The following is a 26,906-nucleotide window of genomic DNA, read 5'->3' on the forward strand; positions in this document are numbered from 1 at the left end:
TTCCAAGCGGAGCCATTACTTTGTTACCTCTGGCAGACAGCAAGGCACCTGGGAAATCTGAGCTGACGTTAAGGGTGAGCAGCAGTCCAGCAGAAAAACTATATCACTTTCTTAAGCTAATTAGCCCTGTATATTACCAATCAAAAGAACCTCACTCTAAAACACAACGGCCAGCCAAGAAATATATTTCTCTTCCATTTGTGAAAGACTGGCAGTGGAAAGACTCCAGGACTGAATATTATTCACCCAAGGCATTCCAGGGGATAAAATGTTGCATTAAAGTGGGATTTAAGGGTCTGATTTTTGTCACTGCTACCACTGTTATTCCCAAACAAAGGATGAGAACTTTGTTGAAAATAGAGCTCACCCTTTCAGATCAAATCAGTCAGTTCACATCAAAAACTGAAATTAAGTAAGTACATCATCACTGCTACATTAATAACTCACTGCCTAAAAGTATATACGTATATAGGTACTGTATACCTACTGTATAAATAGATTAGGCCTGCTGACAATGGCGTTAATCTGACATTAATACTATAAAAAGTAGACAAATACAGAGTCATAACATTTTCTTTTTCCACATGTCGTACATGGGATCTAGACTTTATACGAGGGTTCAATAGGATACATGCTGATAAAGTCAGAGCAGTATACTTATCTGCCATTTTACTTTACACTTTGTAGTTTTCACTTTGTTTCAAAGGTTTCTTTTGACAACAACAAATACCACAATATGACTGAATGCAAAGAGGTGTAGAATTATATATTTATACGATAATAAAACTACATGTTCAATTATACTTCGCATACTTAGGGAACTCCCAAATTATATTATCCGATGTACGTACAGTAAGAGTAAGCTCTTTTATTTAAGTAGTCTCATTTTTTACAGTATATTCTTGGATCATTTGTAAGATACAGGTTGTTTTTCCCCGCTGATGCATGCTGCATCTAACTTTATTATGTAATGTTATTTATTTTACTTGCCATCTTCAGTTTCCTATTAATATATTGTGACATCTTTCTGATAGTGTGTATTTTTTATGCTGATAATACAGCATGTACCTTGTTAATGGTGAATCTCTTTCAATAGCAGAGTACTTACTGGCCTAATATGGTCTTTCTCTCTCTCTATCCATCTCTCAATCCTTCTCTATCTCTCTTTTGTTCAAAATAAGAAAATCGTCATTTGCTATGCCCTTAACTTAAAAGTGAACTGTTTCCAAATGAGGCTAGAAGTGATGACTGTTATTGTTTGCTAATTTTCCCAGATATTCCAGGCCTGCGTTAAAGCAATGTTTACAACAAAAAAAGAAATGTGGAAGCTGTTGTTGATACTTAATGCACTGAAGAGTTTGAGGTTCATCATAGAGTACAGTGCACTGTTCTCAGTCAACCATACACAAGACTTCAAACAGTCAGTGTACAACTTTCACCAGCAGAGGGGGTAAAAACATCACAACTCTGCCTACATTTCCAGCTGGAGTTTGACATTTGGTACAAATGCATCCTCATGCAGAGCGGCTTGTATTGTATTGTATTTTCTTGTATGTAAAACAGACAAACATTTCATGCAAAAACTTTCATCTAATGCTGCCTGGAAAAAGTAAATTGTTGAAACCGAAACCCAAATTATCTTCCTCTGCATATTATACTTTACTTTTACGTTTTTTTGAGAATACTACTAAGCTGTTTGTAAAATGTAACGCATCTGACTTTTTTTGTGCATAATATAAGCAGTTTCAATAAATACTACAGTATAGGATACCGTAAATAAATAAAATATTAATTAGTAGGCTTCCCCTTACATAAGGATGATTTCCAACTGTTACATGTTCATTTTGCATGCACAATTTAATACTTGGTCAAGTCTTCATCACCATCATTATTATCTTCATCTCTAACCAGATAATATACAATCCTTCCTTTCATTGAACAAGCTAAAGATAAAATTGATATCAAATTAAGCTAAATATATTTCTTCATCTCTATCAATCTATTCCCCTTCCAGTTTCTGGTTTTTGTTACCCCATCTCTAACATCAGACCTTAAAAAAAAAAGTTATTTTAAGTTTGCTTTGATCGTGCTTGGTCTCCATTGTTCTTTAGAATGACAGGAACAGAGTCAATGTAAAGATCTAGTCACTCCATTATGGTAGACAGACAAACAAAAAAAAGGGTGGGGGGGGGGGGGTTAAAACATAATAGACCACCAAAACCATCACTACACCACCAGCAAAGTGACCTCATAGGAAACAATGACCATCTTCTCCCCTCAGGAAACATCTGGGCCAACACGTCAGTCTCACAACTGATCAGCAGAGAGAAAAAAACAGGGCAGGGGTGAGAGGGCGTGTCACAGCCTGGTTTCACTTTTTCAACTCGGGGCAACAAGGAAATGACCCTGTAATTCATGGTTTCCACTGAGAAGTCCTCTGAGGCAGCAAAGACGTGGGCTTACACCGTACTGTATATCAGGACTTTTATTGAAAATCATCCACCGCTGATGGATATTATACAGTTTATTAACATATTGTGATCAATACTACACAAATATAGGTTTAAATTCTCATCCAATTCCGAGTAGACGATGAATTGGTTAACAACTGCTCACTGCTTTTCTCCATTATATATCATTATATATTAAACTGAACTAGGACTTTTGGTCTAACAGAACAAGCAATTTGAAGACGTCACCATGGGCCCTGGGGAAGTTATGTTTCTGACATTTAATAGACCAAACATTTCATATATATATATATATATATATATATAGTCATCATATATGATTAATTGACAAAGACAATTATTGTAAATTACAGCTGTAGATGAATATGGAAAGTAACTGATAGATCAATCAATACTGAAGATAATCATTAGTGGCAGGTCCAATACTATCAATTTTTATATAATTATTCTTAGTGTTAGTTTTACTGCTACTGCATCTAACATTACTGGGTGGAGAAGTATTCAGATGCTTAAGAAAAAGACAACAAAGGGAAAGGCCTGGATTTGACAGTGAAATGGAATGTATACATGATATGGCCAAAAGTATGTGGAAAACCCAGGTTCACAATTTTTGCTTTGGGGCTGTTTTTCCTGGTTTGGGTTTCAAAGTCTTATGGAAAGTCTTCCCAGAAGAGAGTAGACTGTTCTAGCAGCACATTAATGCCAATGGTTTTGGAAATAGTCATTCGGCTATCACATGTTGGCTGTAATAATGTTCATGTGTTCATCTCTATGTCACCAGAATGCAGTGATTAAAAAAAAATCAAATCTGTGAAATGTTTCAGACTCACCAGTGCATTTCCGGCTCGTCATACAGCTGCAGCAGCCACGCCAACAACACTAAGCACCAAATCTTCTCAGGATCTGGCTGTCTGCTTCCATACTGTGTTTTTGTCGACACAAAAGACGCTATCACAGGATCTCCTGATGGGGAAAGAAGTCACATCCACAGCTGGCTCTGATTCTATATTTCACACCTAAGCTTAGACATGTCATGGGAGGGCCGGCAAACCTGGGAGATCACTTGTAATGAATAAACATATCTGTAGTTTGGATTTGGCAACATTTGACCTATAAGTAAAAACACACATTAAGGGAGCAAACAGGCTTCTAAGCCCAGATGCCCTCAGTATTCAGATTCAGAAAACTTTATAGTCATGATAGAAAATCGTCCTAGATGTGGCCTCAACATACAATGCAAAAACAAAACTTGAACAGTAAACATACAATAGCTTATAAAAAATAAGTTACACAGGATAAAAAATACAATGTATGTGTGCAAAGTGACATAGTGTTTGTGTGGGTTATTATAGTATAGTCCCCATCTAAACGGTAAACTGGTTCACATTCAGGAAACACAGTCTTTTGAAGTTCACATGTGTTGTACATTCATTATTTTGTCATGCAGAAAAATAACAAGCACACATGCTTTGGCTGATGTCTTCATTAGTGTGGAGGACTCCAATCGTCACCAAAACAAATAAATATATCCAACTCATAAGCAAAGTATAAATGCATTCTTGTAAATGAACATATCAAATAATGGCTGCCACCCCAGAACCTAATGTTAAATGTTAAGTTTTACATCTTCCAAAAAGTTTATCAAGCAGTAAGATAACATACCTGTTCATATTCGAACGTTATTAGCTCAACAAAATGTGGTAGTAAATCATTAAAATATATAAAACAATGGTTGTGAAATTTAGGGAAACTTAGTCAAGCTAACTATGTTTACATATTTTGTTGGAAAGTCAGCCGCCTGGTTATCATTAGCAGTCAGCTTTAGAGATAGCCTCCCTACTTTTAATGCTAGCCTGTCCGATTAGACTTAACCAGACAGTGTATTTTATCACAATGTTGTGACTATTTTTGTCACAAACAGCCACAAACATATGGAGTCGCCAGGTAGCTAGCATGCCACAAAGTTACAGGCTTAACAGTGAGCAGTAAGATAGCTAGCATGCTAAAGTTTAGGTTTTAACAACTAGTAAAAGCCCTGAAAATGAATCACTCCTATCCCCAAAACAAAGAAAAAGACCATACAACCATATATAAAGCCTACCTAAATCTCTACTCTACATTAGTCCATGAAATAACTAAATATAGCCTAATAAAGCCTACACTTAGCCTACCTGCAGCAGCACCTCCACCTGGTCAGGAAATGTGTGCTTTGACAGGCTCGTGCACGAAAGAGGCCGTCTTTACATTGTGCCTGTGCGCGAAGGACACGGTTGGCCTACCTGTTGATAACTAGGCTAAGACTTTTCTAGTGTAGTGTCTAAGTATATAATAATAGTATAAGTTCCTGTTGAGGATTTCAGTGTTTATCTAAGATGTGGATGGAGTTAATTATTGAAATGTGTAATTATTTAAGTTGTCCGGGAGGAGGGGTCGGTGGTCGACATAAACATAAATTTGCTCCCTATCGGCATGTGCTCTTGCGGTATAGCGCATGCGTGGGAGCATTATTTGATAGGGGATACTGTTCTATCAAAATACGCTACCCGTGAAATCTTAATAATATAATAAGAGTATCGAAATATGCTCACAAAAACACATAAAGTAGCATTTTTCGACAAGGCAGCATACATTGTTAGAACACTTTTAAAGGGTTTAAATGACTCCAGAAAGAGTTACGTTATTCTGAGATTAATGAACAAATCAATTGAAAGATTTGATAAGTATTTTTGAGAAAATTAGACTTTCTTAAAGCATTATAAAAGTCTAACTCAAATATCTTTTTCTGCTACAGCATACAGATCTGCTTTATAAATTGCACTTCCTGTGCTGTCTTTTGAGAGAAAAAAAATCTGTTGTTTGATTTGATTTATTTCGAACCTGTGACAAATAAGTAATAATAAATAAATAAAATGAACATTAAACCTATAACAAACTTAATATAGCCTACATATTCTCATAAGCAACATAAATATTACATGTCCGAAAAGTAGTTGGCAGAAGTATACACTTTTATGATCCTACCCCTTCTCCATAACTCAAACAATTAACTTAATATTTATCAATTATACAATACACAAACAACCATCCCACTTCTATTATGTACAACCCAAATATCCACCCAGTGTTAATCAGATATGACTTAAATAATTAACTCACATTCATCCCATACGTCTTAAAAAAGTTTTTTCTGTACATCGTCTCAAATTGATTTATATTTAGACTTTGTTGAAGTTATATTCCAAACCATTCCACAAATTCACACAACAAATTGTACACATACTCATATTGGTACTATATTGGTGTTTTAATTAACCCTCCCTCTAAAATTATAACCTTTTTTGTCTGGGAACATTTTTTGTTTGTTACCTGAATTGTTTGTACTTAACACAGACCACTAATGAAAACTGAAAATAACTAATTTATTTGGGGCATCCCTCCTGTTGTGCAGCTCAAGTCTTTTCCACCAGATACTGTGGTTAATGCTGTCACCTTACTTAGGAATTACGCATGTTCGACAGGTTTGTGTTTGAGTCTTGCCTGACGTGATGTTAATTATTATCTATTAATGCTATACGCATATTTCAAAAGTGGCTGTTCATATAGTCTGCAGCTGGTTTTAAATGCGATTCAAATAAGGTTTCAATTCACTATTCATTTTCCATTATTTTGTCCAACCCATTTACATAAGGGTAGACTAAAAAACAGAAACCGATCTGTGTAATACAGTTCCACAGCATTTCAAACTACAGCCTCCAAAATGATCATACCTTTCTAAAACAGTGTCAACACACACTAAACATAACAAACATTATAAAGAGAATGTGTTGTATTAGACTGCATTCGTTTCAGCTAGCTGAACTGAGTGTATCAACTGTATTCACAACGTCAAACACTGCATGGTTTACTGTAGCAGCAGCAATACGTGTTTGCTGAGGTTACCATGGTAGCATCCCATCTGTGGGACATTACAGTGCACACCCATTGACCTTTTGAAAGCATCATTTTACTTGTAAAACATCATTGTGTGTGAGAAAAGTTCAATAGACAGTTTACAGTGCTACATTTAAAATGAAAGTTTATTAATTACAATAACACAGCGATATTACACAGTAATGGGCTTTTCATGACCAGATTAAACAATTTTCACCTGTATTAACAGGAGCACTGAAATCAGTACAGCCTAAAATCAATAGTTATACCTCAGATACTGTATCTTTGACCGTATGCACCCATAATAAATCAACATAGAGCATCATAACATGGTCTTTGCATAAGTAATGAACCCTTGGAAATGACAACAAAATCACAAGAAGCAAACATTCCTCCAAAAGTACAGATTTGTCATTTTCACTTCATTATAATTAACGAATGATTCCAATGTTACTAAAAATACAGTACAATAAATCAAATGACTGTATGTTGCATCCGTCTGTGAAAGAAGCTTTAGTTTGAACTAATTATTGTTTCACCATATAGGACGAAAAGTAATACAGTGTTTTGTATAAACAATTTTTTTTTTTTTTTTTAAAAAGGCTTAAATATCTAATGAAAGCTCCTAAATCCTGGGGGGACTTGAAGCTTACAGTGATTGCATGGAAAAGACAATACAGTATTGATTAATACAGTACAATGAAACAGAATTGATTTCACACCAGCCTAGTAATGAGAACAGCCGGTCATGCACATCATGCCTGAGTCAACAGCCTGCTACAATGACAGGTAGCGGCCCACACCGTGCCACATTCACCGCATTCAGAAAAGTCAAATTTGATTCCACCACGTCAGAGTACCTCCCAAAACTAAAACAAGGAACGTAAAACTGAGCCCTTGTGCATGAGCCAGTTGCATTTCATTTCTTCTGGCAGAAGTTGCTGTAATTGCTGCAGGCCTTCTGCATGTCTGTTAAGAAACCTGGAACCCCAGTCTGTTAAGGACATACACACAAAGAGCGTCTATCAGTGAGCGTCATGAACACATGTGCCAAGAAGACCCACCCAGGTGGGGCAACAAAGAGAGGAGCTTGTTGACATCACCCTGCAACACATCTGCTAACAATAATGATGGAAAACCATAAGGCAGGCAGAGGGACGGAGCTCTACGAGGCCTGTGAGTGAACCCTTTTAACACCCTCTTTAAAGACATCATCAAAGATCTGTTTGAGTGGGTCAACGGCCAACATGTGCACATTTGTGCAATGAAGATTGTGACGCGCTGCAGGGAGATGGTTTCTTCACGGCTTCCGCATGTCAATGAAAGTTTTCCTTTTGATAAAATATATATTTATAAATAATATATTTATATAAAGTCTAAATATACTATATCGTACATCCATTTCAAGGCTTCTTTTGTAACAAGGCTGTCCTCTAACAACACCAGTACCATTAAATGCTGTTTTATCTTTTGGCAAGAAACTCTTTGATTTTCACAAATGTGTAAATCCACACTTAAGAGTACAACCACACTAACACAGCTACATTTAAAAGCACAGCTGTGTTAAAAAAAATGCCTGCAAGAGTGGATATTTCTAAAAAATGTCAGCCTGATGTTTGATGTTGATATTGGAAAACCGTCATTTCAAATTCCTATTTTCGGCTAGTTCTTTTGTCTGACAAGAGAAATAGAAACAAATGTAAATGAAAACGACTGAATTGTGAGTTTAGCTGTTGTGCAAGAGGTTGGTTGTGATGCGTTGTTCGATGACAGAAAGAGAACAAGGAAGAAGAAATGTAGCCGTTTTCCTATTGTTGTGGAGTCGCGTATCAATACACAACCACCTCCTCAATATTTTACACTCCTTTCCCTTGCGTAAAGCAGAATAATCCCCATGGAAATCCCCATCTTTGTTGAGAAATATCTCCAAACAAAGCTGGTTTACATAAACTAAACCCAGTAAATCATGCAAAAGTTTCATGGGAGATTTGCTTGTTAATTCCAAAACATGAGAATAAAACAATTTACAGACTAAAGTCTGCACTTTAGATGTTTTAGTGAAATGTGTCATGTTAAGTTACACTTTATGGATCTCAATAAGGGCATTCTGTAACTGTTCAGCGAGGTCAGTGCCCCTTAAGATACTTTATGGGTCATTAAGTTTTAAAGCTGTAAATGTTTTAAGCTTGCACTGTTTGTATATATTGCAGTAGTCTCGCATTGCCAGACCTCCCTCCACGGCACTGCGGAGGAGGGTCTGGCTAGTCCACACAGCATTCCGGGATGGGAGAAAAACATGCTCTGGTTTATTGGCATTTCTTTAAACCAATCACAATCGTCTTGGGTGGTGCCAAGCGCCGAGTGGAGCCACAGTGCCACTGCAAAATAGCCTCGGGAAGGAACTTGTTTTGGTGGAACGTGTACGTTCAAAGGTTGTTTTAGTCGTGCAACAGAAAACTCAGATTGAACAGTCTAGCTAGCTGTCTGGATTTTTTATGTAGTTTAAAATGCCAACACAAAGAAAGCGGAGGGATAACGAAACGGATATCGGGCCGAAAATGAGGGACATCTGGCGGAATTTCCTGCGGCACTGGAGCAATCCCAGAAATGAATCGTCGTTGATATATATATATATATATATATATATATATATATATATATATTGCAGTAAAATGAAATAAAGTAAAAGAAACATGCATCCACTCACGCTCGCTGCCCAGTTCACCAGCCAGGTAGGAATCATGCCACCGGGGTTGTCAAAGTAATTCATGAAAACTGAAATAAAACACATGTTCATTTGTGATATTAGGGCTGCAGCAAATCATTTTTTCATTAATGAATCAATATTTGTTTTTCAATAGTTTGATATAAGAAATGTAAAAGAAAATGCATTTTTACAAGTTTCCAGAGCTCATGTTAACAGTCCAAAATCTAAACCGAGGGTCGGGTGATAGTTGTATCAGGACAATATAGTAACATTATGTTATTGTTAACAAAATGTTGTTGTTTAAATTAACAATTTCAAGCAAATCAAACAAATCTTACAATAGGTTTTTCCTATGTGATGCTTAACACTGGAACAAAGTTTAGATCTACTGAACATTAACTTGATTATTTTCCATGTTTTGCACATATGTGCCCTATCATAATGTTTATTAACATTTGAAAAATATTACAATATCACAATATTAGTTTCAGCCATATTGCCGAGCCCTATCCAAACATATTCAATTTACAATAATAAAAAACTGAAAAATGCCAAACGTTCACTGGAACTTTGCTGGATAAATGGCTTAAACATCTTATGGATTGTCCAGTTAGACTGTCAAGCAAATTAATCAGCTTGTTCTTTTTTAAGATAATTTTTGGCATCTTAGACTCTTATTCGATAGGACAGCTTAGACATGAAAGGGGAGACAGAGGGGGAATGACGTGCAGCAAAGGGTCGCATGTCGGAACCGAACCTGTGGCCGCTGCGGCGAGAAATAAGCCTTTTTATATAGACGCACGCTCTACCAGGTGAGCTACCAAGCGACCCGTCATGTGTTACCTTTAGTTCCACAGCCTCCATCGCTCTCCAAGGCAACGCTCTGTTTGTAGTCTTTGACCCGCAGCACGCCGCTCTTTTCTGCACACAGTGTCTGTGGCGCACTTCTGGCCAGGATAACCCAGATCTTTCTGCCGTCCACTTCAAGGTCTCTCCGCTCCCTGATGTACACATACTGAGGTTCAAGCTGTTAGGGAAGACACTCCCTCAATTTGCTCTCAATTATAGCTAGATATTCAACTCTGTAAACCATACTTGATGCTCAAAGAGAAAAAGCTTTAGTGTTCACATTTGTTTGTCTGCGCACTGACTGTATCTGTGTGGACCAGAAGGATACGTCTCTGTTTGACAGAGGAAACGGGTATTTTACTTCCCAGTAGATTGCAGTCTGTCCATTGAAGTCCTTCTCATAGAGCTCTGAATAAAAAGAAATAACAATGACATGAAGTAAACAAGCAGCTAAACATCAGCTGTAGGTGGAGGGATACTTAATACACTTGAAAGGGTTTTTAAAACGTAATGCTCTATAATCTTTGAGGATACTCTGTTATGTGTTGTTTTTTCATGTCTTATGGTAAGGAAAGGAAAAGAAAAGCTAAATGAGATTTTCTCTGGTAAAGTTCAAGGCATACACTTGAAATACTGCCCATGACCAAATTATGCAATTGCCGCAGAAGTAATAGTAAACAAGTGTCGTCGTCCCCCACCGATATGCAAAAGTTTTTAAAGTACAGTACAGTACTGTGTACAAGTGTTCATATTATGCTCATTTTCAGGTTCATAATTGTATTTAGAGGTTATATCAGAATAGGTTTACATGGTTTCATTTTCAAAAAACACCATATTTTTGTTGTACTGAACATTGCTGCAGCTCCTCTTTTCACCCTGTGTGTTGAGCTCTCCGTTTTAGCTACAGAGTGAGGCATCACACTTCTGTCCCATCTTTGTTGGGAGTCGCACATGCTCAGTAGCTAGGTCAGGACTACTAGCCAGTCAGAAGCAGAGTATGAGGGCGTGCCACGCTAGCAGCTAGGCGAGCATTATAACGTGTGTTACAAAGTGACGCACGTTCGTCACGGATGTAAAGGCTGGACTACAATAGAGCTGTTTGGAGCAGTTTGTGAACAGTGTTTTCTGTTGGAGATGGTAAGTCCCTTTGGGGTGGACTTTGGGCTTTTTCACTTTGTAAACCTATAACGTGCACAAAAAATGCATAACACAATAAAGGAAAGGGAAAAAGCCAAAAAGCATAATATGAGCACTTTAAGTACAGTAACAAAGTATTTGTACTTTGTTACATTACAACACTGCCAGCGCGTAATACAGTCTTTATTTTGTTACACTCTTCCTTGAATTTCCCCAGTAAAATGTCTTTCTAACTTTCAGAAGGCAAACATGTGTGAGGAGTGAGGTGGTTTGAAGTAGCTTTTCAGTCAGCTGTTTTTAGTTTAAAAAAACTAAATCCTACTTAAGATATAGTTAAAAATAGACTTGTGAAGCAGATTAATTATCTATCTGAAGTCTCACTTTTAGTTAAATCTGAGCCAAAGTCTATCTTTGAGAAACCAGCCATTGTTTACTTTACATTAGTTTACTGTTAACGATGCTAGTCGTTATATTAACTGTTTGACTCAAGGCAACATGTTGCTAATAAAACATTACAAGTAACTTTTAATTTCCTGCTCACACATTATTTCAGAAATGTCTACTTACCTGACGTCTACTAACCTGTCGTCATTTACTCATTTAACTAGTCAAATGTTCTTAGCAAATTGTTTCATACTTTGAGATATGTTGTGTTATTTTTGTAAAGCGTACTTTACAGTGACAAGATTCACATACATTTTAAACATTTATCAAGTTTAAGGTCAGATATGTCGGCCGTATAGTTTCCCCTTTTACTCCACACGCTAAACAGGTCATAATATGTATTGGCTGCTGGTCTACATATTCTTAGAGAGGAAGACACCATAGCAAATACAAGAAGACTCTGCTACCACCACAAACAACCAGACTAACCCAAAAAACACCACTTTGGAAGAAAACGCTACTTTAACTACTTATAAAATCATGTTACGTCAGACAATTCTAGGGCTGCACCATATGAGGAAAGTATGCGATATGCGATATCGTTGTTGTATATCACGATAACGATATTACTCTCGATAAATAAACAGATATTAAAGTATACTCAGTTCTGCATTTCTGCTGCTTTCAGCATTCTTCTAAAATACAACAAATTGCTTGTTGATTTTGAAACAAAGGAAAGGAAATTATTTTTAACATTCTTTTATAGAACAAATTGAACATTAAAAGGCACCGCTAAAAAAAGGGCAGTAACATTTTAAAAAGCAGTTTTCTACTGATATGTTATTTCAACTAACACAACATGTCGCAGCCTTTCGCAATACGTATATTGCGCCAGTTGATATCGCGATGACGATAAAAAAAATTATATATTGTGCAGCTCTAGACAATTCTAACTAATATACGTGATTCAAACTGAAATTTTTGTTCCTAACAGACTATGCAGCTACAACACAGACAACACATTACCTGCAGGTTACTGTAGAGGTGCATAAAGACAAAGATAACAAATTCAAAATGTTATTTCAGTGTATAAAAACATGACTAAATGCCGAGCACTATTTCAAGACAAGATCTTGTCCGCAACTAACTACAGAACAGAACTAATGACATTATTGTGAATATGAAGGGAAAGTTGAATTGGATGGAAAGAACAATGACTGTGTGAACCTTGCCTTACTGGGGTTTTTTTGTTTGTTTTTTACCTTTCACATATGTATCCCAATGTTTCCGATACGCCAAGTCCATGTAGACATCTGCACACAGCTCTGCAGTGCAGGTGCTGAGCACACCAAAGACTTTGTACTCATAAAGTCCAGTTTCCTGAAAACAGCACATGAAAGTTCTCTCCACCAAAAGCAGACCACATGCCACACCCACAAACTAATCCCCAAACCACACAACTCTGATTAGAGCAAGTCTGCGTAACAACCTCTCTCACTCTGTGTATTGGATTTGATTCAAAAGTGCAGAAACATGTCTGAGGACGCTTCTCTCACACTTGCAATGCAACGAACCTGACAAACTGCACTTTTCGTCACTGATTTTGTGTGTCTGCTTGAAGTTGAATTAAAGCCATATCAAACTTCATTCACAAAAACAGAATTTCAAGGTTGTTTTGTTTTCCCTTGGCAGTGGACAGCACTACCTTAAACCTAAATAATTAAAATTAAGAAACTTAAACTTCCAATGAACTACAAATGAAACATCCTGTTTTAATCATGTTTGTTTATCATGAATGGAACTTTGTATTTCATATATATAGCACATTGCAAAAACTGTGGAGGTGCCCACAGATGTCTCAAAATTGACAGAATTTACTTGCCAAGCTTTCTTGTATCATAGAATATAGGGAATGGAGATAATTCATGTATAGGCTATGGAGTTTTAGATTACAGTACATGTTTTGATTTTATTTTGATTTAAAAGCTATTGCCTTGATGTGTCAGGTGTGTGCCGGGTTGAAGAGTGGATCTTTCTGATTTCATAAATGTATTGAATCAGGTTCGATGAGGTAAGCATATGTGCCTAATGGAGAGGCAACATTAAATTGCCCAATTTGTAAATGGAGTTTGGTATGACCGGTCCAGCCGGTTTTTGAGTCAAACAGCTCACGCTCAATTTCCGGATATTTCCCATGTTGACCGCTAGGAAATCAATTCTGATGTTTTTATTAATAAATTAATACTAATAAAGATAACCATCTCACATCATTTTTGTACAGAAGGACTGGCATGATACCGATGATAGCATGCAGGCTCTGCAGAGGAAACGCATGCCGACACAGCCCCATTCAGTTAGTCAGTCACTTGCCGCCTTCTTGTAGTAAAAGCAGCAGTTTTCTCATTTTTTTGTACCTTGTCCTGAAGACGGTAGATTTTGACTCCCATCGTCTCGGTGAAGAGCTTCCATCCTTCCTCCAGCTGCGGCTCATCCAGCTCCCTCCACGCGTTCCTGAACTCCTCATCTGTAAACTGCAGCGACATGACGGCTCCTCTCTCACAACACTTGACCTGTCACAAGGCAGAGAGCGTCAAACACCGGGCTTCCGGTCACAACTTTCAAAATAAAAGAGTTCACGATTGACGTAAGCTACAGTGCTGTATTTCTTTATATTTTATCAATAGGCCTATCAGTCAAAGATGGGAAGCAAATACTTATTATTATTATTATTGTGAATAAAGTCAAGAACTAGCCTTACATGATACCTATTATATTTGATATTCTACTCAGTTATATGGTATATTGTTGTGCTATACTACATAGGCATATAATGTTATATCTTATACTATGTTATACTACATACATTTGTTGAACACAAGAAGGTAGAGATAAGAGACAAGTAGCCAACTTGAATAAAATAACATGACGCCGGGGGTTGGTTTTCCTTCTTCCTCCCTAATTTTTTGAGTTACCAGCCGTCACTGTACATACTATGTTATATTGCTGTACTAAACTTATACTATACTATGTATGTTATTTTGTTGTGCTCTACTATGTATTATGTTATACTATACTACTATATTACTACACTACTACACCTTATATTATGTCTCATATCACATACTACGGTATATCATTGTCATGTCATGTTACTTGTATTGTCATACAATATTTTAGATAGACTGTTTGCATAGACTTGATGACTCTGCTGCTATTAATCACACCACTTTCACTTTACCATGTCATTTGTCTCCAAATGCTCTTGTATAGTTTGTATTTTTGTTCTATTCTATTTTAGTTTATGTACCTCTTATTATCTATCTCTGTTACTTTCTATGGTTATCTGTATTTATTTGTTTTTGTCCTTAGGGTGTATTTTATCTTATCTTATCTTATCTTATCTTACTAAATTATACACTTCATGCTTCTTTGTAATATATAGCCAACGTTTGAACAACTATTTGCCCTGTAACCTTTGAGTCGAATATACACTACAGAAAGCAGTCTTGTGAATCTTTGCTAAAGTAAGTAGAACATACTGCAACCATACAATTTTGTTTACATGGTGGAAGTGTAGAAACATGTCATAATGGACACAAACTACTCCTACTCCTGCAGTCCAATCCATCAGTCCTTACTGTTACTACAGTAAGATTAGAGAAATAAAATCCTTTGACATAAAATTCTTAGTGCGTGATTAATATGTTTGATTTGAAATAAAATGATGAACTTGTCTAGCAGGTGACTGGCTGTGATGACTGTGTGCTGGTCAGCTGAGCGGAGTGATTATCTTGAATATTAGAAACATGTTTCATTATGATTGGGGAAGAAGATGACAAACATTAATTCCTGTTCACACTTGTTTGTGTGAGATTATCAGTGTTATGCAACAGAGAGAAAATCCCTCAACAGAAGTGGAGGGAACAACAACGGTGTATGTAATGTATTTACAGTGTGTAAAACAGGTGTGTGTGTGTGTGTGTGTGTGTGTGTGTGTGTGTCTGTGTGTGTATATGTGTGTGTGTGTGTGTGTGTGTGTGTGTGTGTGTGTGTGTGTGTGTGTGTGTGTGTGTGTGTGTGTTTGTGCCCGCGTGTGTGTGTGTGTGTGTGTGTGTGTGTGTGTGTCTTAGACCGTAAATCAGAGTGTGCCTTAGACCGTAAATCAATGTGCGTTGTGGGTCATTTATGTAATCGTGTCAACAACAGTGATCCCTGAGAGAGTGTCACACACGTCTCACATACTGGGAGTATGTGGTCAGCATGGAAATACAGATATCATGAACTGTGTTTGACAGCAAGTTATTTTCTTTCACATTTGTTCAACATTTGTCTCTTGAAAAAAAAAATCTGGTTACATTCCATTCCACACTGATTCTCGCTGCACTGACCTCTGCCGGTTGAAAAGTATAAGCCGAGCATTTTACTTCACGTGTGGCCTGTTGACATGTAAAGGATCCAGTGTTTTTGAAGCTTGGCTCAATATAGAGACTAAAGGTGCTCCATTGCTTTCAATGTAAATAGAATCTGTGGGTTCACCAACTCTATGAAGGTGCAATACTGAATCGCAGGACTAACCCTTTAATCAGAATCGGAATCAGAATACTTTATTGATCTCCTCAGGGAAAGTGTTAAGTTGCAGTTGCTCACAGTCAAATTTAAGATAAAAACAATAAGTGTGAGGAAAATTAGGTAGTTTTGTCTTTTCCTTTATTCAAGCTTCAAGATGTCAGTTGTCTGTTATACCAGTACAATCGTGTCAAATTCTTTTTGCTGGAAGGCTCCATTAAAGAAAAAGAAAAAAAACATACTCAAGCATATCAAATATGATATAATAAATTATAAGAACAATATAGATAGTTACAGGGCATACGCAGTAAATAATGCACATGGGTTGAATTGCATTCACTTTTATGCTGTATATTTGTTATCATATTGCTGAAAGTGTTTCTAAATTATCTTGCATTTCGTTTAGTTGCAAACTTGTGATGAGAAAAATTGAAATAAAAAAGACAGTGGCATATCAAATAATATTATATAATGATATTGTGAGTTAGTTTCTATACTGTGCAAAGAATGAGTTCAAGTTCAAGTTCAAGTTACTTTATTTGTCCCCCAGTGGGGCAATTTGTTATGCAGCAGATAGTATAATACAAATCACACACAATCATACACACAATGCAGAGATTCCCTACCTTGCAGGCAAATTTAAAAACAGTAAAAAAAACAGTAAACAATCAATAAATAGTAAGTCAATAAATTATCTATGGTTCTTTATAGAATTAAAAAGTAGAATGGCTGCAGGTACAAAGGAGTGTTTATATCTGTTGGTTCTGAGTTTTGGGAGTATAAAGCGTGATCCTTATGACAACATCTGAAATTCAGCCCGTAAAGGATGAGTACTATCTGGCAGGATAGATTCAACCCTTTTTAGCATCTGCTTCTGATAAAGTTCCTCCAGGCCTTTTTGCCTAGAACCTGTGATGCAGCTGCTCACCTTACTACTGAGTTTCTACTGTCCCTCATATTTATAATGTCCTATAAAGTTGGACTTCCAGTGACCAGCTGAACAGTAACGGAAATAAATTGATTTTGATTTCAAAATAATTGTATCCAAGGAATTGAAAGTAACTACAACAAATGCTCGCTTATTTTGAAATGCATAACCGGAAAGTGTATTTCCCGCTATTGTTTTCAACTTCACGCTCCAGTCATCGATACTTGAAATAGTTGTTCTTAATGGGGATGGCAGTCCGAGCAGCAGCGCTGAACCGGAGGACTTCACAGGGGGACGCTTCGCTTCGCATGAATGGGAGTCAGGTTCCAGCCCGGAAAGAGAAGCTTGCTTATTCTAGAGTTCAACACAGAAGAAAATCAACATTTACTTTTAATTAGGTAATTCTGACTGAATATTTTATGAGCGGGTTTACTAAGAGACTTTGGAGACGGTGCGACATGGAAAACGGCTGTGAGGTAACTAACCTTTCTTCTTTCTATACTGAGCCTTGTCGAGCATGTCAAGTACATTTACCTCACTACAATTAACAAGCAGTAGTTTGGGTTTAAAGGTAATTCATTCAGTTATTACCAGCTAAAGTCAGGCTCCATATGAAGTCAGTTTATGTGACGGTGATGCAGATTAATATGCTGGAAATTTAAAGGATTTATCAAAAAGAATAACTTTATCCGGATCGTTAATTACAGAAGCCTAAACAAACATTGGACATGCATGTAACACACCTGACAAACAGACTTTTGTATTATTGGCTGTAATGTGGACTGTTAGAGTTGAAGAAACAGTTTAACATAGGCCTTTTTTTATCAAACTGTTTTGGCTTCACATTTGGATGTGAACCCAATGTTTCTGTTTCTCTAAATGTTCACAGGAACAAATTTCACTTAATTTCTAAGTAAAGGGAATAGCTGTCTATACATTTTGAGCCTGTTTCTTCTCAGATTGTTTTGCTTTAAACAGTTTTTAAAATCATAAAGAAGCAAAACTCTCCAATACTTCTCAAGAAAACAGCAACCATTTGAGAAAAGTCCCAATTAATAGCCTAAACATTGTTTTATGGAACAGTTTCTTCTTCTAATTTTGTAACTTGGTAAACATCTTGCAGCCACTTAGTTTCATTATCGATTAATCGTTTGGTCAATAAAATGTCAGAAAATAATGAAAACGGCACGTTATAATTTCCCAAAGATGTATTCAAATTCTCTTTGGGTTTTAAACAAACCCAAAGAGATTCAGTTCATGACAAAGAAAAGCATCAAACACTCCAATTTGATGAGCTGCAGAGTGCGAATGTTTGGCCTTTTTGCTGGAAAAATAGCTAAACAATAAATTGGCTATCTATTATTATTATTATTATTATTATTATCTTCGCTCTGTCAGGAATAAAATCAGAATCAAAATGGAATCAGCCAATTAAAAACACACCATGTGTAATATTTTCCACCCAGGTTGCTTTAACCCCCGCATTTCCCCCAAAATACAGCCGTCTTAACCTCAGTGGTAACTATGGCCATGACCCACCGACGGGGCCTGCCCCCCAGTTTGGGAACCATCCATTGGTCTGGAGCATGTCAGACTTCTGAACTACCTTTGAAAATGCTGTGATTTTAACAATAAAAAAAAAAAAAAGATTAAATAACAATGATGGAAAGTCTAACTGATGCTGTCCTTCCCATTTATTGTCACTCAGAGTCTTAATCACAGCTCTCCACGCAGCAGACGCGAGGGGAGGAAGAATGAACGCTTGTGAAATTGCTGGTGGTTTTCGAAGCTCCTTGCATTTCACACGCTCTCCAGGGAATGTCTCAGCTCGTGCAGGACTGAGTGGTCCTGCGTCATTCAGACAACTCCTCCGACTGGGTCAGGAGGCGGCAGGGAGGGATTGTGCAAGGGAGGCTGCTGTGAATCAGCGTGTAGCGGTCAGAAAGTGCTGTTGAATTGTGAAATGCGGTGTTTTGATTTCTAATGAAAAGCATCTGCAAGCTCTCTTTTGGAGAGTCCAGTGTGCCCCGGTGTTGTGCAATAAGTTTGACTCTTTGCATCTGAATGAATGTTTTTCTTTTTCTCCACACAGACTGGGAGACCCTAGCGAGGGAAAGAGTTAAAAGGGAAACAGCGAGGAACCATCTGTGGTTGGTTAACAGAAGGCTCCCTGATCCTGCGATGCCAGAAGAAGCTAATGAGGACGGCATGAGAACGCCAGCGACCCCTGAGAAGGCCAACGGCCCCGAGCGCCCCGCAGCCGCCACGGTGAACATCCCCCTGGTCAATGAAGTCCAGCTGACGGCAGCCACCGGCGGGGCCGAGCTGTCCTGCTACCGCTGCACCGTCCCGTTTGGCGTGGTGGTCCTCATCGCCGGCATCGTGGTCACCGCCGTGGCTTACAGCTTCAACTCGCACGGCTCCACCATCTCTTACTTCGGCCTGGTGCTCCTCTCGGCCGGTCTGGTGCTCTTGGCGTCCAGCGTCGTCTGCTGGAAGATGAGACTGGAGCGGAAGAAGGAGAGGCGACGGGAAAGCCAAACGGCCCTGGTTGCCAACCAGAGGAGTATTTTCACTTGAACTATAGCACTCACTTGGACACACATCCCGGTTTTCTGACTCTGAAAAAAAAAAAAAAAGATTTGGAGAACCAGCTGCGGACAGATGTTGTCCAGCATGTGTTGGATTTCCGACGTGTAAAAGGCTTTGAGCGCAGACTCTCAAGGCCCAGAACTTAAAAAGCTTTGAACACATTGTAAGGGATTTATTTGTCAAACAGACGTCGGACATCTGGCGAGCTGGGAACACAGCCAGAAGGAATGCATCATAATTAAAATGAATTACCACTGTGCGAAGCGATGAGGAGGAAGTCTCCCATTAATCTGCTGTTGGATGTGGCGGCGTTGATTGTAATGGCAGGGATTGTGGTTTGAAAGGCCCCGGAGAGGAGAGGGAAACTGGAAAACCCAGGGCGATGATTCACGCCTCATTTACGCCACTTCAACTTGGACATATTTGTTTATGAAGTTCCCAGCGTTCATCTCACAGGGAATGATTAGGAATGGCCTGTTATGGAAGTATGGTACTTGATATGAGGGTTTTCTTTCAAATCTGCCAATATATTCTTGTCAGCATATCAGATTAGATGGCACATGATATTAGGGAGAATATTTAACCCTAAATACATACTCTCTTAAAGCACTTTGATTACCATAATCATCATATTCAGTATTAAACATCTATTAACACATAATGTAAGTGGTACAGCCAGAATTGTGAGTAGTTTTGCCTGTTTTGGCAAATTGGGAACATCAAAATGAATTGTCGGGTGATGATCACTTATTGTCCAGTGTACTTCTATACTGTAAAGAATATTAAATGTAGCATATGTTTCGTTTCAATGTAATCATTTGCATGTATTACCTGTTACCAGGACGTCATGTGGTTTAATAAACTCATTGATACACAAACATGCAACAGTTTCACAGTTGGGAAAAATGAGTTTGAATGTTATATTTATTAGAACCTGATGGATACTGGATTATTGAGGCAGAAACTAATATTCAAGGGTTAGTTGAATAGTTCAGCATTTTGTGAAACACGCGTGTTCAGTTTTTTTGGCAGGAGTGAGATGAGAAGATCAATACCGCTCGAAGAGATGAGATTGATATCGATGTTCTTTTTAAAAATGTGATGAAGTTACTGTATATGTACCAAGATCTGTTAAATGCATCACTTTTTTTTTTTTTTTTAAAAGATAAACGCATAGATAAATGAAAATGAGGATTTTAAGGATACATTAAGTTAATTTTTTTTTTTTTTTTTTTAATTGTGACAAAAATATATTGAGCGGAACATTTTAAACAAACAAACAAACAAACTTGTCAGTGCCCTCAGACGGACAAACCCCTATTTACAGACACAATATCTAATCAAATCAAACCTTTAGTATACTATACCTTGTAGCACATAAATATATATATATATATCCTACCCTGGACATCCAGAGTTCTCGCGAGAGCACAATTTAAATTTGCTCAGCGATACACTCTGGCATTCAGTAATGAGCCTCATTAACTATGCCCTCTAGCCGAGCTGCACCAATCACATCGGTGTATCTGATATAGGTGGACCAGAGGCGAGCTAAACAGATGACGACAGCGCTGCGACGTCGAAGTTATTAGTAAACATTGCAAAATGGCTACGGATGAACACCAGTTGTTTGAAACGGCTTTGGCCACTACAATAAACGAGTTAGACTTGGCTTTTTATCTAAAAGAGGAACAGAAGATGGCGCTCGAATCGTTCCTTTGCAAGAAGGACATTTTTGCTGTTTTGCTGACTGGATACGGCAAGAGTTTAATCTACCAGTTAGCTCCGCTGGTAGCTAAGCGTATGGGTACGCTCTGGATACGTCACCCCGTGTATTGTTGTGATTGGTCGTAGTGTTATCCAATTGCGTGCAGTGAGATTTTCAAATGCATGCTTGGTGCCGCCCCTCGAGTTGGGCCATTTTCATTACTCATTGCCAGACCCTTAATCTTTCGGATTTGTGTCTGGATTTCCAGGCTACTTATATCCTATAATTTCGGAGAAATCTACAGACGCAAATAGCGAGGTTCAGTCAAATAAATGCCTAAATGTGCATTTTGATTGTTTGCTTTCCACTCATCTGAAAGAATACATGTTATAGAAGCAAAATGGCCCAAAATCCTAATTAATTAACATAATTTATTTTACCATTTTGGTAAAATAAATCATCTACTAAATAACCATCTGCTCACTTCTCTGCTGGGTCCTCCAAATAATTATTAAACATATAAATTCTCTGTGGTAAAAGGAAGTTGAACTCTCCTGTTTGACCCTGTTCGGTTTAAAATAGCCTGGACGTGGATGTATATTTATAGGCAGCATTTGTGTTGCTATGCGTCCCTGGGACACCAGACACTACAACAAAATGTTTTTCTTGCGTCAGAGGAGAACCTACAACACACTTTGTCACTTTTGGGAGATCACCACCACACATGCAATCAGCTATGTACTGTATGGACCCTGAGACCAGATCGGTAACACATTTATGGGAGGCGTCTCCCGCCTGCTTGTCATGTCAGGTTAGATGAAGGCAGTCTGAAGCTGGAAAACAAGTGACCTGATATGAAGTTTGACAGGTGCTCTCCGCCAGTGTCTTTAGCCTCTTTACACACTGCCGGCACCTCATGCAGGGGCTGTGTGCGTCACGTTTTGTGCTTCACGTGGTTGTCATTCCACTCAGGGCCACGCTGCCGGGTTAGTTTATCAATAAACGACAAGTGGAATTAGTTACAACACAACAGAGACATACACTATTACATAAAACGTACGATTTAAGTAAAAGTAAAAACAAGTATTTCCCGGCAAAGTTGTGTGTGAGAACGCAAATGTCCGAATCAGTTTGAACTGACATTAAACAGACTTTACTTTGCCAGCTCCCTAGTACAAAGTCAGTGTAATGTCTGATTGAGCCCATGTGTGAATAGAGCAGGGCGTTGTCTGAAGAATTCACAGCTAGCGAGCGTGTTCATGGCGTTTCTATCATGCAACTCGCGCCAAACTGGAAGAAAATAAACATCCGAGGGTGAAGAAGAAGGGTCAATTACACGAAGACAATGGAAATGTCTAACTGGTTTAGGTTTTAGGTTTAATGGTTTGCACACATTAATACCAAAAAAATAACAATACACCATAAATCACAACATATCACTTTCACATAGAAAGAGAAAGTGTGTGCTGGAGAGGTCAGAAACCCGTGGGGGGCTTATAGCGAAACCTCACCAGGTCACTAAAACCTAATTTACAGAAAAAATAAATAAAAATAAAAACAAAGACATGAATAAACTCAATATTTATTGGAGAGATGAGTAGATTTGGGAACTTATGTCGGTAAGGGCCGACGCTGAAATCTTTAGACAAATTCAAGGAACGGCAAGAGACTTTACAAACCAGCTACGTGACCACGGTGTAATCCGTGAAATGACTTGTCTACGCTGTACCCAGGCGCCACCCCTTGCCAGTAAGTGTCTCCTGTTGTGTGCTACATGTGTGAAAAGGAAACTTCAGACAATGTCCACACCTGATTCTCAGTTCATATGAGAAAACGGCTATATTGAGTTAAGTTTATATTTGGTTGGAGGAAACCTTGTATCCAGTTTTGTCGGTTTACAGATCAGATTAGGAAGATGTGGAGGGAGACAAGGAATACAATTAGGAAAGATGGGACAGAAGGAGGGAATAAAGCAAATAAATAGGGGAGAGGGAGGAAGAGAATAAAGTAATCACAGGAAGGAAGGAAAGAAGGAGCCAAACAGAAGAAAGAAAGAAGGAAAAGAATAATTTTTTTTTTTTTTTTTTTTTTTTTACCTTTATTTAACCAGGAAAAAAGTCCCATTGAGATTAAAAACCTCTTTTTCAAGGGAGTCCTGGCCAAGAAGCAGCAAAAAAGTTATAAACATACAATACGATTACATATACATTATGAAAAACAATTACAAAGGATCGACTCAAATGCTCTCAATCTGGACTTAAAAGCGTTCAATGAAAGTAATTCAGTCAATTTCCAGTCTTTTTGCAACATGTTCCATGTGTGGGGGGCTGAGTGAACAAAAGCCCTTTTTCCCAGTTCTGTACGGGCAAGTGGAACAGCGAGCAACAAAAGATCATTCGAACGCAAACAGTGATAGCCAACACTCCTCCGTGAGATTAAATTACAGATGTAGGAAGGCAAAAGACCAAGCATGGCCTTATAAATGAAAGTATACCAGTGATAATGCCAGCTGGAAGAAAGCAAAGAAAGTAGAACAGAAGAAATACATCAGGAAACATGGGAAGGAAATGAATGGTAAAAGAAAGAAATCAAGGAATACAGGAAAAGTGGCCAGAAAGAAAAAAAGCAATAAAACAAATTAGGAAAGACATGAAGGGGAGAATGATGAAGAAATATAAGAAAAAGGACAGAAGAGATGAATACAGATGTAATGTAATGTAATTGGATGTTATATCTAACTTTGCAAAGCAGGTACAGTGTACTGACCGCAGCCTCCAGTTGAATGTAGTAGATTCAAAAGTACAATAATTCCCTCTGAAATGCAGTGGTGGAAAAGTAGAAAGTCTCTTCAAATGGAAAGTACTAGAACCTCAAGTATCAGTACAGAACAACAAAGCAAAAGTCTAACAAGCTGAAGTTTGAAATTCCAGACTTCAACACAACCGATCGCACATTGTTTAAATCCAACACAATTAAACATAATGAGCATTACAGGGATCCTGGTCCAGTCAGTCTGATAAAACAGCCTGAGGCAGACCTGACCTGACAGCTATCCGACCATGCTGACTGGATTGAAGTTAGAACAACCTGGAACACAGAGAAGCCAAATGTTTTCTTTGACCTGGTTCAGGTCGTCTGATTGTTAACATTATTCTGCAGCACTCTGTTGCTAGAGAAGAAACAAATACTGTGTTGATAAGATCTGTTCCAAGAATGAGCTCGGAGCGCTGTATTTTGAGAGAAAAGACTAAACTGTGTGGGTGTCAGGAGAGATCAAAAGTAAACTCAGGAGATTTTAGGCAATCCTTTTTATGCACTGCTTCATTTGAAAGTCTTGATTTTGCTTCAGAATCCACGGGTGTCTTGTTTTCACCATTTTCCATGTCTGTAGTGTTTCAATGCTGTATGTAGACAGATTGGTGCTTAACCCTCGCGCATCCCTTTAAAAGGTTGCTCTGATGTCCACAAATGTCTGTGTCACATTCCACTTTAACTGAGTTTAATCTTTTTACTAAATCCAGTCCTGATCATAAACTATTCAAGTAATTACAAAAAAACTGTTGGTGCGTCCACATGATACAAGCCTTCCATGATTGCGCACAAGCCCCCACCCCTTCTCCACGCAGTTGCTTGTAGCCAAGGAGGACACGGAGGATTAAAAAAACATGATGGACTCTTCAGAAGAGGTAATTATCTTCACTCAAGTTTCTGCGTGGGAAAGTCACTGGAAGACACAATCTTCTGAACATAGTCATACTGAGAAATCCAGAGAGAGTTGTGTGGAGTTGATAGTCTTAATTCGCTTTGAGGCAACTCATTTGGCAATGGCTTGAATGTAACGGACGTTTTTTAACATAAAAAAATGACGCACTAAAGCTTTGAATGCCAGTTTGTTGTGGCAAACGTGTGAAATTGACTAATCTGGTGGAGTTATTACTCTTTGCACTTCGGTGTTATTACAATTTGTACCCAGGGGAACATGAATGTTTGTACCAAATGTAATCGCAATCCATTCAATATAGACATTTCACTCAAATCCGCAAGTGGAAACTTTGTGTTGGAGCTAGAGGAAAAGTCGCCAAAGTTGTAACGATTACTCTGGGGGCCATGAATGTCTGCAAAAAATGTATAATCATCTATCCAATAGTTGTTGAGATATTTCACTCCAGTCCAAATTGCTGGACTGGTGAGAAAACATCGGGATGTGGATCTGCTCTGAGGTCTGAACAACAGCTGTGCAGTTGTGGGTGTCTCTGCTGATGGACGGGACACGGCCCACTGGAAGGAAGTCAAACTCCGAGCTGGGGAGAAAGGTGAGCCAAACTGTGTGTTTGAAACTCTGCTCACGCACCAGTTCAGCTCCTTCCTGCCCAGAGAGGTGTGCCTGCTCCATGATCACTTTCTTTGTTATGAACCATAGCATCAGATAATGTGGGGAATATGATTGATGCCATTAAGAAAGTCATCCTGAATACTTTAACTACGACATCCCCACACTAAGACTTGCCTTGCATTTTTGCAATTATTTGGGTTTTACTTTCTCTATTAATCTGTACTTATTTCTGTCCTCGTGTGCTGCTGCAACACCTGAATTCCGACTATGGGAATTAATAAATATGATCTTATGTTAAACCTATAGCCATTTAATGACACCGTATACATTTATTGTTCTAGAAAGTCTCTGCTAAAAAACCAAAACACAACAAACAATCCACAGTGCCGAATGCAAACGTATTTGAATTGAGGTTGCAGCAGAAGAAGTATATATATATATAAGACTTAGGCCATGAACATGCTAACATTTGCTAATTAGCACTTAACACAAAGAACAACTGAGGCTGACGGAAATGTTACTAGTTTATCAGGTTTAAAATACAGCTATACAATTGAGGAGATTGATTGCATTCATCTCGAGGGGGGACATCCATTTTGGATGGGAGACAATCCATCCAATGGTTATTAATTTAGCCTGGACCAACATTACCATCGCTAGAGTCATGCTGCTAGCAACCTAGTTTGTTTAAAACATACTGATGCCTGATGCAAATAGCCAAAAAAAAACTTCAGCAGACACAGTCATCCTTAGGTCTCTAAGAAACCTTCAATCCATTGTGGATCGTTGTCCGTCTGATAATACCATCTTCTTGTTCCAAACTTATGATGGCTTTATGAACCTTTTTTTCCACAAGGCATTCATGTAAGAGAGCAAAATTGCTCCATTCAATATAATAAGATCCAGCAGTGTTTTACAGTGTGACAGTGGCGGTCACTGACTCTGCACGATATGCTCTCTCTTTGATTCTTTCATGTGCTGCCAGTGGTTCTTGGAGTGTCTGAAGTGTTGGCTACCCACAGTCCCAGAGGTGCTGCCGGCTCGGTTCGCCCTTATTCCATCACATAATAAAGAGAAAGCTCTTCCTGACCAGTTCCGCCCATTTTTACAGTAAATCCCACTTCAACAGGGGTATGGTGTTATCTCCAATACAATGCCAAAATAAAACATTCTCCTTCATAGCTTCACATGAACTCTTACAAAAACCACAAGGCTTACATACTAGACATAATACCCTTTGTTTCCTAAAATGAAGAAAATAAGTAAATTATCATCTTTATCATCGTCTATTTCTTTCACTT

The 26,906-nt window shown here is 38.1% G+C and overlaps 2 protein-coding genes and 1 long non-coding RNA gene across 4 annotated transcripts in view; 1 reads left to right on the forward strand and 2 right to left on the reverse strand.

Moving 5' to 3' along the window:
- The window catches only part of LOC116064014, a 61,972-nt gene extending 57,238 nt beyond the window's left edge, over window positions 1–4,734 (reverse strand). The window contains exons 1-2 of the long non-coding RNA XR_004108422.2: window positions 4,643–4,734; window positions 3,302–3,419 (exon numbers count right to left, since the gene is read on the reverse strand). This is a non-coding gene — a long non-coding RNA (uncharacterized LOC116064014). The remainder of the gene's footprint in view (window positions 1–3,301; window positions 3,420–4,642) is intronic.
- Window positions 4,735–6,529: 1,795 nt separating this feature from the next.
- On the reverse strand, window positions 6,530–14,084 carry LOC116063967 (phosphatidylcholine transfer protein). Its single transcript, XM_031319009.2, has 6 exons — window positions 13,893–14,084; window positions 12,741–12,858; window positions 10,286–10,365; window positions 9,952–10,123; window positions 9,109–9,176; window positions 6,530–7,395 (listed from the first exon to the last, which is right to left on the reverse strand). Exons 1-6 carry the CDS (start codon window positions 14,019–14,021, stop codon window positions 7,321–7,323), a joined length of 642 nt encoding a protein of 213 aa, XP_031174869.1. The 5' UTR covers window positions 14,022–14,084; the 3' UTR covers window positions 6,530–7,320.
- A 3,104-nt stretch (window positions 14,085–17,188) lies between these two features.
- On the forward strand, window positions 17,189–20,442 carry tmem100a (transmembrane protein 100a). Of its 2 annotated transcripts, none has more exons than XM_031319015.2 (2): window positions 17,189–17,448; window positions 19,065–20,442. In XM_031319015.2, exon 2 carries the CDS (start codon window positions 19,154–19,156, stop codon window positions 19,550–19,552), a length of 399 nt encoding a protein of 132 aa, XP_031174875.1. In that variant the 5' UTR covers window positions 17,189–17,448; window positions 19,065–19,153; the 3' UTR covers window positions 19,553–20,442. The 2 variants fall into 2 exon arrangements, with proteins under 2 accessions (XP_031174875.1, XP_031174876.1); XM_031319016.2 differs by lacking the exon at window positions 17,189–17,448 and adding an exon at window positions 18,641–18,909.
- The last annotated feature ends 6,464 nt before the right edge of the window (window positions 20,443–26,906 follow it).

The sequence above is a fragment of the Sander lucioperca genome, chromosome 21 (assembly GCF_008315115.2).
Source record: "Sander lucioperca isolate FBNREF2018 chromosome 21, SLUC_FBN_1.2, whole genome shotgun sequence".
Classification (NCBI taxonomy): Eukaryota; Metazoa; Chordata; class Actinopteri; order Perciformes; family Percidae; genus Sander; species Sander lucioperca.